Raw genomic sequence first — 16,093 nt, 5'->3', positions numbered from 1 at the left:
TTTGAATTCATCCTTCTTAAACATGGGAGACCAGAACTGCACACAGTATTCCAGGTGAGGTCTCACCAGCGCCTTATACAACGGTACTAACACCTCCTTATCTTTGCTGGAAATACCTCGCCTGATGCACCCTAAAACCACATTTGCTTTTTTAACGGCCATATCGCATTGGTGGCTCATAGTCATTCTGAGATCAACCAATACCCCAATCTCTTCTCTCAAAGCTGTTCCACTTTTTGTAAAATAAATACACCTCTACTCCGATATAACGCGGTCCTCAGAAGACAAAAAAATCTCACTGCGTTATAGGTGAGACCGTGTTATATCAAACTTGCTTTGTCCCCCCCATTCCTTGTTCCCTGTCTGCCCCCTCCAGAGACCCCCATCCCTAATCACTCCAGGATCCCACCCCCTACCCAACCCCCCTGTCCTAACTGCTCTGACCCCTATCCATCCCTCCCCGCCCCCTGACACACACTCACTGGCAGCGGCGGGAAGCGGAGCAGCCTGGCCCCAGTCCGCTCCACCCTGCCAGCTCCCAGTCACAGCGCTCCACTTCCTGCCGTCGGTGAGTGCGGAGAGGTTGGGGAAAGGATGCCCTCCCGCACTCACCTGCGGCGGGAAGCAGAGCGACGCGGCCCCAGCCTGCTCCGCTTTCCTTGCCCCAGCCCCAGCTGTGTCGCTACGAGGCGGCTGGGGAAAGGTCCTGCACTCACCTGCGGCGGGAAGCGGAGCGCCACAGCTGGGAGCTGGCAAAGTGGAGTTGGCTGAGGCTGGGCTGCTCCGCTTCCCACCGCCGGTATGTGCGGGGAGGTTGGGAAAAGGACGCTCTCTGCACTCACCGGCGGCGGGAAGCGGAGCGAGGCAGCCCCAGCCCACTCCACTCTGCCACCTCCCAGCCGCGGCGCTTTGCTTCCTGCCACAGTTGAGTACAGGGAGGTTGGGGAAAGGACGCCCTCCCCGTACTCACCGGCAGCGGGAAGCGGAGCACTGCGGCTGGGAGCTGGCAGAGTGGAGCAGGCTGGGGACAGCCTGTTCCGCCTCCACCGCTGCTGGTGAGTGCGGGGCGGGAGGTCCTTCCCCCAAGCCTCCTCCACCGAGCAACAAGGCTCAGGCAAGGGGAGGGAAGCACAGAGGGCTGCTCCTGGCCCCCAACCCCAGCGCCACTCTGGGACTGCAGGGCCCCCAAACGTGCCCTCCCACAGCTCCTGCCCCCCAGACCCTGGCGGGGGAGCCCCTGACCACTCCTGAGACCCTCTGCCCCTTATCAAACCTCTCACCAAACCCCTCAGCCCCAGCCTGGCCTGACACCCTTAACACGCTGTTCAGAGCAGCGTGTCAGAGCTTTACCGTGTTGCATGCGAACCCACATTCTATCGGATTGCATTATATCGGGGTAGAGGTGTAGTCCTTGAAGAAGGAATTTTAAGGGCATGTCTATATGGTGATTTAGTGTATGGCAAGCTGGGATGTAAATCTACAGTGCTCTAGCCTGCCACACATCGAGTGTGTATGTGGAACCTGCTGCCTTGTGCAGCAGAAATATCAGCACTACCTTCTTCTCTGACTGTTCTGGGGGTCTTCTGCTTGCTTTTGTCAAAATGCCTGAAAGGCTAAATGAAGTGTGTCAGAATGAAACATTCTGTTTTGACATACCAAAACATTTTGACTTTTTTGGTTTAGTTGAAACTATTTGGCAAACTCATTACAAATGCATTTTTCGGTGCATTGTTTGAAAAATGTCAGCCAAGTCAGCCAGTGATAAGTGTGGGGAATGGAATGAATGAGGAAGAAGAATGAGGCCTGGTCTACATATGAAAATACATTGTGTCAGCAACTGTTTTGCAGAATCAGCGCTGCTCATGGATTTAAGTGTAAGTGCAGAGGACAAAAAACTGTTTTGACTCTGTTCAGCTATACTCTTACTAACACTACACTATTTCCCCATGTAGGCAAAGCTGAATAAATAGAGAGGCAGAAGAGCAGAACAAGTGACCATCATCTCTGCTGAAATCTTCTCCATCCAAACCTGTCTCTCTTCTCATCTTCACTATTAATTGCAATCCCTGTTTTATAGGCTACCAGGTCCCAAAGCTCCATGTTCTATCAAGTGCAGAATGCTACCACGCATCATCTCATGCATACAAAGAAGCATGACCACATCATCCCATTCTTCAAAAAACGCACTCATATGAAGGATCTAAATTTAAAACGCCCCCTCCACTTCATAACTCTCTCCACGGACCCACTCCAATCTACTTATCAGAACCTGCACTGACTATCGTACCTTTTCCTTATATCACTCACCTATTCTCTGTCTCACTGCACAATCTCAACACTTCTTTACCACATCTTCTGCCACCTGGAATAGCCTTCTTGTGTATCTCAATTTCACAGACTCTCCAGCTCATTTTAAAAGTGAGGAGAAATTTATTTTCTTTCTTTCTTGCCTCTAGCTGAATTTCTCTCTACTACTGCTATTTAATATTTAACTTGGTATTTATATGTAATGATTAAGCAGCATTTTTGGGTGTAGTTTATATGACAGATGCTGCAAAATAGCCTTTACATAGGATAAAAGTTGTGTTGTCTTGGTTACCAGATATTTTATCAAACAAAACTTTGGCTTCGTCTATTTTCTTCGCTGGAAAATGTTGACATCTCTGGAATGGATGTAACTGCTGCTTGGTATATAAATCATTCCTTCCTCTTTTTCTGCCTCTGCTCCCACATCCCGGCATTCTCCCACCTCTACCCTTTTTTAGAGGGTGAGGAAGAGAAATAAGGAGACCCTATGCTGGAGGTCTGTTCACATTCTTATATGTCCAGTATGCGGATACTGGTTTCTTAATTACAAATCATCTTTTTTACTATACTATCAGTGATACCATGGTAGAATTCAGTGAATTATTTTTAGGCACCCATTTATAAGGAATTCCAGCATGTGCACTTAATGATCAGATTGTTCAGCAACTGATATCTTCCTTTTTCCTTGTCCAACTATATAGAATATAAATCTGAAGTGCAACATTAAAATACTAAAAAATCCACAAAAGAGCCTTTTGCCCCTGAACCTTAGCAAAATTTCTTTCAAGACAGGGAGCTTATTTCTTCATTGTTCAATTTGCTTTGCGCATTTGACAGCATGTGTGTGTAGCCAGTTTCACAGATTCTTCTATATAATCAGTCGATTCTCCCTTTTTTCTGTGCAAGACTCACAGTAGCAGGCTAGAGAAAAAGCATTTAAAAAAGAAAAAATACCATTGTAAAATCACAAAAGGCCAGGGGAACCTAATTGCAGCTGTAGAACATGACATTACTTTTAATTTTTTATTTTTTAACTGACTAGATTTCAAGTTGGTGTGTGTTTTTTATTTTAAAGGACAAGAGAAAAAGATAGCCTGGGTTTTAATATGCTAGCATTTAAATGGCCCCTATTAAGCTTTGACGGCCAAGCTGAGTTGTTCCTCTCTCACATACCACCATAAGTTAAGGGTCTTCCAGTCACTTGTCAACCGTACAATTTCCAGTTCAGGCAGAGGGTTTCTCCATGTTACTTTCTGCAATCTCTGGGGATAATCCTCTGATAAGTACGTTCATTAAGGATGGGAGGATTTATTTTTTAATAATAATCTACTGTCCAAGGCTAAAAACAGAACTGGCACCTGAGCACTGTGTTGGGTAACAGCAAAAGCCGTGGCTGCTAAGTCCATGCACTAGTCCACCACAAACTCAATGGCTAGCAATATTATCTTTGGAACAGACCTCAGTCAGCCATGGTATGGAAGGTCAAGAATAAGTGATCGTACCAGAACACTGTGGTTCCAGTGAAGCAACTGGCAGCCAGTAAAGTATGAAGAATCATTGATGAAGCTTCCAAGGCCCTTCTAAGAGTGTCTATCTTCCTGTCCATGGTATCTTTTCAGAAAAGTCTTCCTCAGCAAGAATCATCATGTCCTTTGCCAGGGATACTACTGCTCTATCAGCCTGAGGGAGGATAAAAAGAATGACAGAAACGTAGAGTTGGAAGGGCCCCTTGTGCTGAGGCAGGGCAATGTATACCTAGACCATACCTAGACTGGTGTTTGTCCAACCTGTTCTTAAAAATCTGCAATTCTGGGGATTTCACAACTTTCCTTGGAAGCCTACTCCAGAGCTTAATTGCCTTTGTAGTTAGAAAGATTTTCCTAATATGTAGCTTAAATCTCCCTTGCTGAAGATTAAGCTCATTACATTTCTTGTCCTATCTTCAATGGACATGGAGAACAATTAATCACCATCCTCTTCACAACAATCCTTAATATATTTGAAGACTGTTATCCAATCCCCTGATGGTCTACTTTTCTCAAAAGTAAATATGGTCAGATTTCTAAACTTTCCTCATGGGTCAGGTTTTCTAAATTTTTTTTTATCATTTTTGTTGCTTTCCTCTGGACATTCCAATTTCTCCATATCTTTCCTGAAGCATGGCTCCCCAAACTGGACACAGTACTCCAGCTGAGACCTTACCAGTGTCAAGAATAGTGAGATAATTATTTCCTGTGTCTTACATACAACACTTCTGTTAATACACCCTAGAATGATATTAGCCTTTTTCGCAAATGCATTACATTGTTGGCTCATGTTCAATTTGTGATCGACTATAACCCCCTAGATACCTTTCAGCACTACTACCACCTAGCCAGTTATTCCCCATTTTGTCGTTGAGCAGTTGAATATTCTTTCCTAACTGCAGAACTTTGCACTTGTCTTTACTGAATTTCATCCTTCTGATTTTACATAAATTCTCTAGTTTCTCAAGGTTGTTTTGAATTCTAATCCTGTCTTTCAAAGTGCTTTCAATCACTCCCAGCTTGATGTCACCTGCAAGTCTTATAAGCATACTCTCTACTCAATTATTCAAGTCATTAATGAAAATATTGACTAGTACCAGACTCCAGACCCAGGACCAACCCCTGTAGGACCTCACTAGATACCACTGCAGAGTTTGACAGTGAACCATGGATAACCACTTCTTGAGTATGATCTTTCTACTATCTGTGCACCTACCTTATAGTAATTTCATCTATATCACATTTCCCTGGTTTGCTTATGAGAATGTCATATAGGACTGTGTCAAAGGTCATACTAAAAATCAAGAGATATCACATATACTGCTGCCCACCATCCACTACGCCAATCACCCTCTCAAAGAGAAAATTTGGTTGGTTTGGCATGATTTGTTCTTGACAGATCCACTTTGGCTATTCCTATTTATCCTCTAGGTGCTTAGAAATGAAAATTTGTTCTGGTATCTTTCCAGGTATCAAAGTTAAACTAATTGGTCTTTGCATTCCATGACCCTGATGAGTTTCAGAGATTACTTACAAAACCTTCTACCTTTGTTGGGTATTTTCTATTATTCTTGAATGATCCGTTCAAAGGAGGAACAAATGGTTATGGTGAATTACATCTTCAGTTTTGAATGAAAGATCTCATCAGTGGCTCCCACCTCCTCTACGTGGTTTCAAAAAGGTCTGAAAGCAAAATAACCTATCCTGTTTCTCTTGCTCTGAGTTTTCATGATCCAAATTTGAGAGTTCTCATTTTTGAGGGGAGAACTAGAGCTCATGGAAGCAGATAATGTTTTGAAGCACTGTGTCTTTTCTTCGGCTGTTTGTTTTAGTGAGGGAGGGGCCAGCATCAAAAGGTCAGTTTCTTCTTATCTTCTGAGTCACAGCTCACAAAGAAGTCATGAGCCTCAGTTCTCATCATCATCCAATACCCCTAGGAGAGCCCAGATTTTCCTATTCAGAAGGAGAGTCCTAAAGGATGTTAGACTCTTTATGAAGAGACTCAATTACAACTTAAAAACCTGGGCAGGGACCATGGAATTTTCTCCTTTGGAAAAGCAAGTCTGGGGCAAGGAATAAGGGGCATGTGGATATGACCTGAAGAGTCCTTGACTACTGAAGGAGGTTCAGTCTGGCTAGATCCAAGAGCTGAAGAGGATTAATCTGATCTTCTGGAGGTGTCTCCAGAAGAGCCCCAAGAGGCGTGAGGGAATGCACAAACTGTCCAGATTCTAAACTCACTCCCCTGGCTAAGCAAAGGTCCATTCCTGGGAGCAACTGTAGCAGAGCTCCTTTTCTGTAGCTCCTGAGAGTTCTCTTGCCCTTCAAGCTTCCTGCATTTGGCCTGTTGTATCATGATGGAGGAGGGGAGAATAAATGGAGAGAATGAACTTATTTGGCAGTCCCATTTGGGAAACAAAGTTCCAGACATTTCAGACCCCTGAGGAGGAAGAGAGTGATGAAATGATTTTCTCCTGATGCAATCCCAAAATCAAGTACAAGAGATGAGATTTCAGTGGCTAAATAAGGAGTACTGAACTGTCACTCTTTTTGCACCACCTGAGGCACAGAATCTGGCAAAGGTGTAGAAGGAGCAATTCTCAGCCCAGCCTTATAGACAAGTCTGAACTGCAGTCATTATTTGCTGGAAGAAAGGTGCATCAGAGATGTTTCAGAGTGGAGGGAAGTTGAGGATCCAGAAACTAATTGAACAGGTAGAGTTTGTCATGTCATCTTTTTTGCTTCTAAATACAAGATAGTAAGAAATCCAGTGAGACAGAGATTAAATGAACAAACACCAGTGATACCAATAACTGGCCTTATTCTCAAAGCGTTGTTAATTCTCAGTTAACTGCAGGACAGAAGTAATTTCATGTGAAAGTAAAATCTAATCAACTCAAGATAGCCAAACAAAATACTTCACGATCTGTTTCAAAAACAGTTTGTTTGGTGCTTCATTTAAAGCAAGTATTATACAAACTAGAAAGCATTTTAAAACAAAATTCAGAAATAAGGAGAGTAATTTCAGTTAGTTCTTTAGTGATAGCAGACTTTCACCCCTCCATCAACTGCCTCAGATTCCCTGCCTCAGCACATTATCTGTATATTCTATACAAAAGGAAAAAAAGGCCTAATAATTTTTAAAATATTATGAATACAACTAAAAATGTATTATAATATTCCAGTAAACCGACAATGTGCCAGACATCCCCTTGCCTTCCATACATACACATACACGACAGATCTCATCCTACACAGCTTGAAATCTATCAGCAGAACTTTACCAACATAGATAAAGTTAACCAACAAAAGAAAATTAGTCTTAATTGATATAATACTCCTTTCTCACAAAGATACAAACCCTTGACATATACTCTCAGTATTTCAATTCCCTTAAACATACCAAAACTGCTATGAACTACAGCTGCAGTTAGTCTGATTTATATTTTCTTAGTTCAGAGACAAAGGTACGTTACCAGGGTATTAAAATCACATGAAAGGCAAGAAAAGCTATTGATAAATTGCTACATGCAAAATTAGACAGGCTTTAATATTTCACAAAAAAGCTTAAAAAGGCACAATTAAAACCCAGTAAAATTAATTAGTTTTAACAGCTCAAATGACTATGCAGCTAATAACAGGTACAATGTGCCTTCTTTTTTAAGTTCTACTGTAAAGAAGAGGTCTTTTGGGAATGACACTGTAAGGATGACCTTATACAGAAAATGCCTAAAATAGTGGGGAACCAAAACTCTTGAAACATGTTCAGTATAAATACTCCGTTATTATGAATAATTGCATTAGACTGTTCCACTCCCACAATTTTTCAATGAACACTGTGTATATCTTTGATTCTGCTAAAGCATTTACCTTTTTTCTACTCTATATTCTGGAAAACAAACCTTTTAGTAAATATACATTCAACGCTAAGATTTCATATATACACTAAAAAAAAACTGCCTTAAAAACAAAATTTCAGCTGGTGCAGTTGTGCCACCACTGTAACTTTATCAAACATAATTCTAAAATTATTTCTAAAAAACTGTAGGTATATTCTGTATGGCAACAACAATGAAAAGACGGTTACTCACCTTAGTAACGGTTGTTCTTCGAGATATGTTGCTCATATCCATTCCAGTTAGGTGTGCGCGTGCCGCGTACACGTTTGTCGGAAGATTTTTACCCTAGAAACACTCGGTGGGCTGGCAGGGCGCCCCCTGGAGTGGCGCTGCTATGGTGCCGGATATATACCCCTGCCGGCCCATCCGCCCCTCAGTTCCTTCTTACCGGCTACTCCAACAGTGGGGAAAGGGGGCGGGTTTGAAATGGATATGAGCAATATATCTTGAAGAATAACAGTTACAAAAGTGAGTAACCGTCTTTTCTTCTTCTTCGAGTGCTTGCTCGTATCCATTCCAGTTAGGTGATTCCCAAGCCTCACCTAGGTGGTGGGGTTGGAGCGAGACGTTGCGGAATGTAAGACCGCTGAGCCAAAGGCGGCATCGTCTCTGGACTGCTGGACCAATGCGTAGTGCGATGCAAAGGTGTGGATGGAAGACCAGACAGCCGCGCGACAGATCTCCTGGATGGGAACATGGGCCAGGAACGCGGCAGATGAGGCTTGAGCCTGAGTAGAATGGGCGGTGAGATGGCCAGTTGGGACGTTAGCCAAGTCATAACATGCCCGGATACATGATGTCACCCAAGACGAAATCTGTTGGGAAGAGATTGGCATGCCCTTCATGCACTCTGCCACAGCTAAAAATAGTTGAGGCGAACGTCGGAAGGGTTTGGTCCTCTCGATATAAAAGGAGAGAGCCCTACGGACATCTAGCGTGTGCAGTTGTTCCCGACGCGATGAGTGCAGTTTCCGAAAAAAGACTGGTAGAAAGATGTCCTGATTAACGTGGAAGGCAGAGACAACCTTAGGGAGGAATGCCGGGTGCGGTCGCAGCTGTACCTTGTCCTTGTGGAATACCGTATACGGGGGATCCACAGTCAAAGCTTGAAGTTCCGAGACTCGCCTAGCCGCGGTGATAGCGACGAGGAAGGCTGTCTTCCAGGACAGATATAGCAGCGAGCATGTGGCTAGAGGCTCAAAGGGGGGACCCATGAGCCTAGCTAATACAAGGTTTAGGGGTTGGGGCCTGAGGGTAGAGCTGTTCCAAGCCTTTGAGGAATCTGGAAACCATAGGGTGAGAAAAGATAGAACTGCTATTTTCCCCATGATGGAAGGTGGAAATAGCTGCAAGATGCACCCTTATCGAAGAGATCGCCAGGCCCTGCTCCTTGAGGGACCATAAATAGTCCAAGATAATAGGGACTGATACACCACCTGGGATAAAGTCATCCTGGGCGCACCAGTGAGAGAAGCGCTTCCATTTGGCGAGATATGTTGTCTGCGTGGAAGGCTTTCTGCTTCCCAGCAGCACCTGCTGCACTGAGATGGAACAATGCAACTCCAATTGGTTCAACCAGACAGCAGCCATGCTGTCAGATGAAGGGACTGCAGGTCCGGGTGGTGAAGTATGCTGAAGTCCTGCGTTATGAGGTCCGGGCAGAGTGGCAGGAGGATAGGGTCTGCCAGAGAGAGGTCGAGCAGCAGGGTGTACCAATGCTGTCTCGGCCATGCCGGAGTGATCAGTATTAGCTGGGCTCTGTCCCTGCGGAGCTTGAGTAGAACTCTTGTGGATGAGAGGAAATGGTGGGAAGGCATAAAATAGGTAACCTTTCCACAGAATTAGGAACACGTCCGAGAGGGAGCCCGGGGAGCGACCTTGTAGGGACCAGAGCACTTGGCATTTCCTGTTCTCTCTGGAGGCAAAAAGGTCTATGTGGGGAAAGCCTCACTTTCGGAATACAGAATGGAGAACGTCTGGACAGATGGACCACTCGTGCGACAGGAAAGATCTGCTCAGTTGATCTGCGAGTGTGTTCCGGACTCCTGGGAGAAAGGAGGCTACCAGGTCTATTGAATGGGCTATGCAGAAGTTCCACAGTTGAATCGCCTCCCGACGAAGGGGGGAGGACCATGTCCCTCCCTGTTTATTTATGTAATACATAGCCATTGTGTTGTCCGTGAACACAGCAACACAACGGCCCTGTAGATGATGCTGGAATGCTCAGCTCGCTAGTTGGACTGCTCGCAATTCTCGGACATTTATATGTAACGTCAACTCCTGAGACGACCAAAGGCCTTGAGTGCGAAGGTGCCCTAGGTGAGCATCCCAGCCGAGAGATGACGCGTCCGTTGTTAGGGACATGGAGGGCTGCAGTGGATGGAACGGCAGGCCTGCACGCACTAGGGATGGCGTCCGCCACCAATCGAGGGAGCCTAGAATGCTTGGCGGAATTGTATGTATAATGTCTATGGCGTCTCTGCCCGGACGATAGGCTGAGGCAAGCCAAGTTTGAAGAGGACGCACACACAGTCTGGCGTGCTTTGTGATGAATGTGCATGCAGCCATGTGACCGAGGAGGCCAAGGCAAGTGCAGGCAGAGGTTGTTGGGAAGCTTTGAAGTCTTTGTACAAGGGAGACTATAGCCTGAAAACGAGGTAGAGGCAAACTGGCTGTTGCAAGAGTGGAGTCCAACATGGCTCTGATGAACTCTATCCTCTGCGTAGGCACCAGAGTGGATTTTTCTAAATTGATTATCAGGCCTAAATGCATGAATAGGTCCTTGATGATGGTCACATGACTGGTGACTTGTGCCTCGGAGGTCCCTCGGATAAGCCAGTCGTCAAGGTATGGGAAGACATGTATTCGACGACGACGTAGGGAAGCCGCCATACACTTCATGAATACCTGAGGGGCCGAGGAGAGGCCAAAGGGAAGGACGGTAAACTGATAATGTTGATGATTCACCACAAAGCGTAGATACCGTCTGTGTGGGGGGTAAATTGCAATGTGGAAATATGCGTCCTTCATGTTGAGAGCGGCGTACCAATCTCCGGGATCCAGGGAAGGAATGATGGTTCCCAGGGAAACCATGCAGAACTTAAACTTTTTTATGAATTTGTTCAGTCCTCGCAGGTCTAGGATAGGCCGGAGGCCCCCTTTTGCCTTGGGGATTAGGAAATATCGGGAATAAAACCTCTTGCCCCTTAATTCCTCCAGTACCTCTGTAGCCCTGATTGTAAGAAGCCTCCAAACCTCCTGCAGGAGGAGTTGCTCATGAGAGGGGTCCCTGAAGAGGGACGAGGAGCGGGGTTGGGAAGGAGGGGGAGAAAGAAACCGAAGATGGTATCCAAGCTCCACTGTGCGTAGGACCCAAAGATCTGAAGTTAATTGGGACCACGCAGGGAGGAACAGAGAAAGGCGGTTGTAGAACTGAAAAGGATCCTGGGAGGCAATTGGTACACTGCTCTCGGGCGCACCCTCAAAAGTTTGATTTGGGTCCCGCTGTTGGCTTGGTGGAACCAGAACTGTTACCTCCCTGAGGTCCAGATTGACATCTGCGGTTGGTACGACCTCGTCTTCTGGTAAAGTCTTGTTTCGGCCTAGGCGGGGGGTATGGGCACTGAGGTTGGGAGCGGAAGGACCGTCTCTGAGTCTGTGGTGTATGCATTCCCAGCGAACCCATAATTACGCAGTTGTCTTTTAGACTCTGAAGCCTAGGGTCCGTCTTTTGGGAGAACAAGCCTTGGCCATCAAATGGTAAGTCTTGTATAGTATGTTGAAGTTCAGGTGGCAGGCCTGACACTTGCAGCCATGATATACGTTGCATGGCTATTCCAGAGGCGACCGTTCTAGCTGCTGAATCGGCGGCATCCAGCGAGGCCTGTAGGGAGGTCCGCGTTACTCTCTTTCCTTCCTCTAGGACTGCTGTAAATTCCTGACGGGAGTCCTGCCGGACCAGCTCTGTAAACTTCCCTACCGCGTCCCAGGTATTGTAGTCATATCTACTGAGGAGAGCTTGTTGGTTTGCTACCCTGAGTTGGAGACCTCCCGCGGAATAGATTTTCCGTCCCAACAAGTCCATTCACCTGGCCTCCCTTGATTTAGGTGCAGGGGCTTGTTGGCCGTGGCGCTCCCATTCATTGACTGACTGTACAACTAATGAACAGGGAGGGGGGTGCACATATAAGTACTCATACCCTTTGGAAGGCATCATGTACTTCCGTTCGACCCCTCTGGCTGTGGGCAGGATGGATGCCGGGGATTGCCAGATGGTGTTTGCTCTACCCTGGATTGAACGGATGAAGGGGAGAGCCACTCTAGCTGGTGTCTCCACCGACAATATACCGGGGTCTTCCACCTCTGGAACTTCCTCTACCAGCAAGTTGATATTCTGGGCAACATGCCGCAGAAGGTCCTGTTGTGACCTGAGGTCAATCGGAGGCGGGCCCGATGATGACGTCCCCGCTACTGCCTCATTCGTAGAAGAGGAGGATGACAGCCCAGGGACAAGTGCGTCTTGATCCTGGGGGACCTCCGGAGCCGGAAGATTGTGCGGGTTCGGTGCGTGAGTATGAGCTTCCTCCGTACCAGCCGGGGGAGGTCTGCTAACGGTGGCCTCTGGCACGTGGTGTTCTGAGGGACCAGAGCGTGATGGACCAGCGGGTTCCCCTTGGGCTTGGTGATAAGCCCAAGGTGCCCAAAAGAACCACTGATGAGGTCCCTGGTCCGGGCCATGGGTGTAAGTATCCGAGTCCCCATATGAAGCACTGTCCACATGGGATGAGACGGATGGATGACGAGAAGGACACGGAGGAGCTGAGGCCGATTGGACAGGGTCTCTGCGTCCATGCGATCCTTCTCTACGCAGTACAAGAGAACGGTACCAGGAGTCATACCAGTGCCGAGAGTGAGACTGGGACCTGCGACCAGCGCGGTGCCGGGAGGTTGACGGTGCTTTGAATCTCTGTGCCGAGACCGGCTGCGAGAGGTACGGTGCCGTGAGCAGTCCCAGGACCTGGACCGGTGCCGAGAGTATCAGGACGGCGACCGGGATCTCGAACGGTGCCGCGAGTACGACCGGTATCTAGATGGAGAGCAGTACCAGGACTGCGAGCGGCGTCGGGATCGGGATCAATGATGGGACTGAGAGTGCCTGCGGGACCTGGATCGCGACCGGCGACGTTCGGTAGTACCGGGTGAGGATGGTCTCATCATGGCGAGCTTGCCTAATGATTGAACAACCCGCACCAGCGGTGCCGGGGGTTGAGGCAGCTCGGGCTCCGTCAAGGCAATCAACTCCCATGCCATGGAGAACGTCTCCAGTGTGGAGGGCACGATAAGCTCAATTGCGGCGTGTGCCGGGGAGCTGATAGGCACCGTACTCGACGGCTCTTGTGAGACCAGAATCAACGGTGCAGAAGACTTCGGTGCCGCGGCACTTGTCGGTGCCGGGCTGTCCGACTTTGTTGTACGCTCTGACTGCGGAGCAGATACAGGAGCCGCAGGAGTCTTATGCTTCTTGCCCCTTGGAGGGAGAGAGCAGTGCCAGGCAGGAGCTTGGGCAGATGAAGGCTGGTGTCAAGGAGCCTTCATTGGTGCCGCAGTTGGTGCCGAAGATGGAGGAGTTAGAGCTGCCTCCATCAAAAGTTGCTTTAGACGAATGTCCCGTTCCTTTTTCGTCCGGGGCTGGAAAGCCTTGCAGATGTGGCACTTGTCTGAGAGATGGGATTCGCCCAAGCACTTTAAACAGGAGTCGTGAGGGTCTCCTGTGGGCATCGGCCTATGACAGGCCGAGCATGGTTTGAAGCCCGGTGAACCGGGCATGGGCCCCAGTACTGGGTGAGGAGAAGGGGCTAACCCCCGATTCCCCTTAACTATATACAATAACTACTACGAAGAACTACTAAAATTAGACTAACTAGAACTATAGAAAATCGAACTATATACACAATAACTATAAAAATGAGCGAATAGCTAGGGAGGTGGAGATCAGCTAAGCTGCGCTCCACTGTTCCAATGATCGACACGGGCAGTAAGAAGGAACTGAGCGGCGGATGGGCCAGCAGGGGTATATATCCGGCACCATAGCAGCACCACTCCAGGGGGCGCCCTGACGGCCCACCGAGCGTTGCTAGGGTAAAAATCTTCCGACGAACGTGCACGCGGCGCGCGCACACCTAACTGGAATGGATATGAGCAAGCACTGGAAGAAGAACCAATCATTTTTTAAAAAAACAGCTTTAACAAAGCTTTGCCACCAATATGAACAGCACTTAATTTTTATTTTTCAAGTAAAGTGACACTTTCAGTAGCGCAGATGCCACCTGTGTTCTGATACGGTTTTCTATCACAAGTCTGACAATTAACAATACTTAACATGAGCAAAGTTAAAGAACGTCATCTTAAAAATTCATGCTTCTGGATGAAAATGTTTACCCATTGTTGTCAGATAACATTACCTATGTATCTGTTGTTACTTAATATTATAAATGATTACGGGACATGATGTTTATTTTTATCAGCTTGTTTATGTTGTGTCTTTGACAGTTCTTCCTATATAGTTTAAATTCACTGTATAGACAGCCAATTTCTCCCCGTTTGTGTGGATCCTTCACATAGCAAAAAAAGGGAGAACAATTAAAGAAACACGACAACGTAATTGTAAAACCACAAAATCTCGAGCATTTGAAATTTCCTAAACTGGCTAGAGTGGAGAGTGTCCCTTTAATATTTTCTCACTTTAAAGATATGAGTGTTTGTAAAGCACCTTTGAGATCCTTGAATGGAAGATGCTATAAAAGTGCAAAGTATAATGAGAAAAGCATGTCTGGCTGCCGGATATTATAAAATGCTATCAATTTAATATTACAAGCAACAACTTTGAAAATTATTACTATTCTGAACCCAGGTAATAGGATTCCATTCTCTTAAAATCGCTCAGTATACAGTAGTAAAAGAGTCAGTAGATAAGAACAGTTTCAGGAAAGCCACTTCCGTTAGTGACACACACTGGTATTCAGTGAGATCCTGCAAGCCAGTTTAAGGACCAGCAGATCTAGAACCCAGGTCTGGAGAGCTGCCTGGCAGCAGATAACAGTTCTCTTCTTACGTGCATAGAGCTAAGTTCACTGAGAAAACTTGGACAAAGTGACCTGCATTTCCTAATAATCAACAATTCTCATGAAGTCCACACCATGGGAACCTCCATGATTCTGAGCCCATCTTTCTCTGTGCAATCCCCTCCTGGCAAATGTGTCTAAACACCAAGTCTACTTGTAAAACTGAGCTTACAGTAAAAAGGGAGGGGGGACTAATAGAACACAACAAATTGCAAAGAAACTGGTTGTTAGTCTCTGCCTGAAATTGCATTATACTATGCACAGAAAAAATGCTGTCCATCATTCACTGAAACCATATAATAAGCTGAATAATTTTGCTCAAAATGCTTGTCTGCTTCCCAGCGTATTTTCCTAGTCATTTTCTAACAATAGATGCACCTGCACGTACACTTACTAGTGTGGTTAGCCAGTATCTATAGTTTGTTAATAGAATAAAAACTAAATGGTCTGCGCAATTTTCAAAAACTGCTTTTTTGATTGCTGACTGACAGAAGGTAAACAGGTCTGTCTGAAACTGAACTGCAATTGGGAATATACAATGGCTGCTATGATTTATTGCCCAATGTACATGCAAATCTATATTTCTCTATAAAAAGGACCTATGAAAGTTCATAGTAAGAAGTGACTACTGAATGGTTACAAAAAAAAAAATATCATATACTACTACTACTTTTAAATAGAAGTTTTTTTTTAAATAAAGTAACACACCTTTCAAAGTGGAGCGGCTAGTAGGTTTCCCAACATTATTTTTCTGATGCTTTGTTGACATACGTTTCATCTGTCGGGGTGTGCTAGGAGGAGAGGTTCCATAGAAAATGTCAGCACTGGCTTCATCTGATAATTCCTCAGGTTCAGATTCAGAAATTTTGCAAGCAACATCTTCTGACTTGCACTCTCTGAACAAGGGAAAAGAAAGTCAGAATATGGAATTAAAAAAAATTAGCTAATTACTTTAGAAAGCCAACCCATTAATATGTCACCTCCCCACAACTGTACTCTCCTGCCACTCCCATATAATAACTCTTTTTATCAGCAAGTTTTCTAGTAAACACAAGTTTGCTTTCACCTCCCACTAATGCAGTTTTGTTACCATCCTTTGTGCAGTGCATATGTAGTACTTGTCATACATGTCAATAAGAAAACTTTTAATGAAAATAACAAAAAAAAGTTACCATACAGGCCTACTACACAGGCAAGAGAACTAGGCATTTTAAAAAAATGTGTGTGTAAGAAAAAAAAT

General features: G+C 45.8%; 1 protein-coding gene across 7 annotated transcripts in view; it reads right to left on the bottom strand.

Moving 5' to 3' along the window:
• Positions 1–16,093, bottom strand: part of MAP3K4 (mitogen-activated protein kinase kinase kinase 4) — a 174,216-nt gene that overhangs the window by 112,304 nt on the left and 45,819 nt on the right. For all 7 annotated transcript variants that reach the window (XR_012655570.1, XM_075064088.1, XM_032793198.2 and 4 more), the window contains exon 2: positions 15,562–15,749. Coding sequence is in view for 6 of the 7 variants with exons in the window: in XM_075064088.1 (XP_074920189.1) it covers positions 15,562–15,749 (188 nt within the window). In the remaining variant the exon portion in view is untranslated. The remainder of the gene's footprint in view (positions 1–15,561; positions 15,750–16,093) is intronic.

The sequence above is a fragment of the Chelonoidis abingdonii genome, chromosome 3, assembly GCF_003597395.2.
Source record: "Chelonoidis abingdonii isolate Lonesome George chromosome 3, CheloAbing_2.0, whole genome shotgun sequence".
NCBI lineage: Eukaryota > Metazoa > Chordata > Testudines > Testudinidae > Chelonoidis > Chelonoidis abingdonii.
This window is presented reverse-complemented; position numbering and strand designations above follow the sequence as displayed.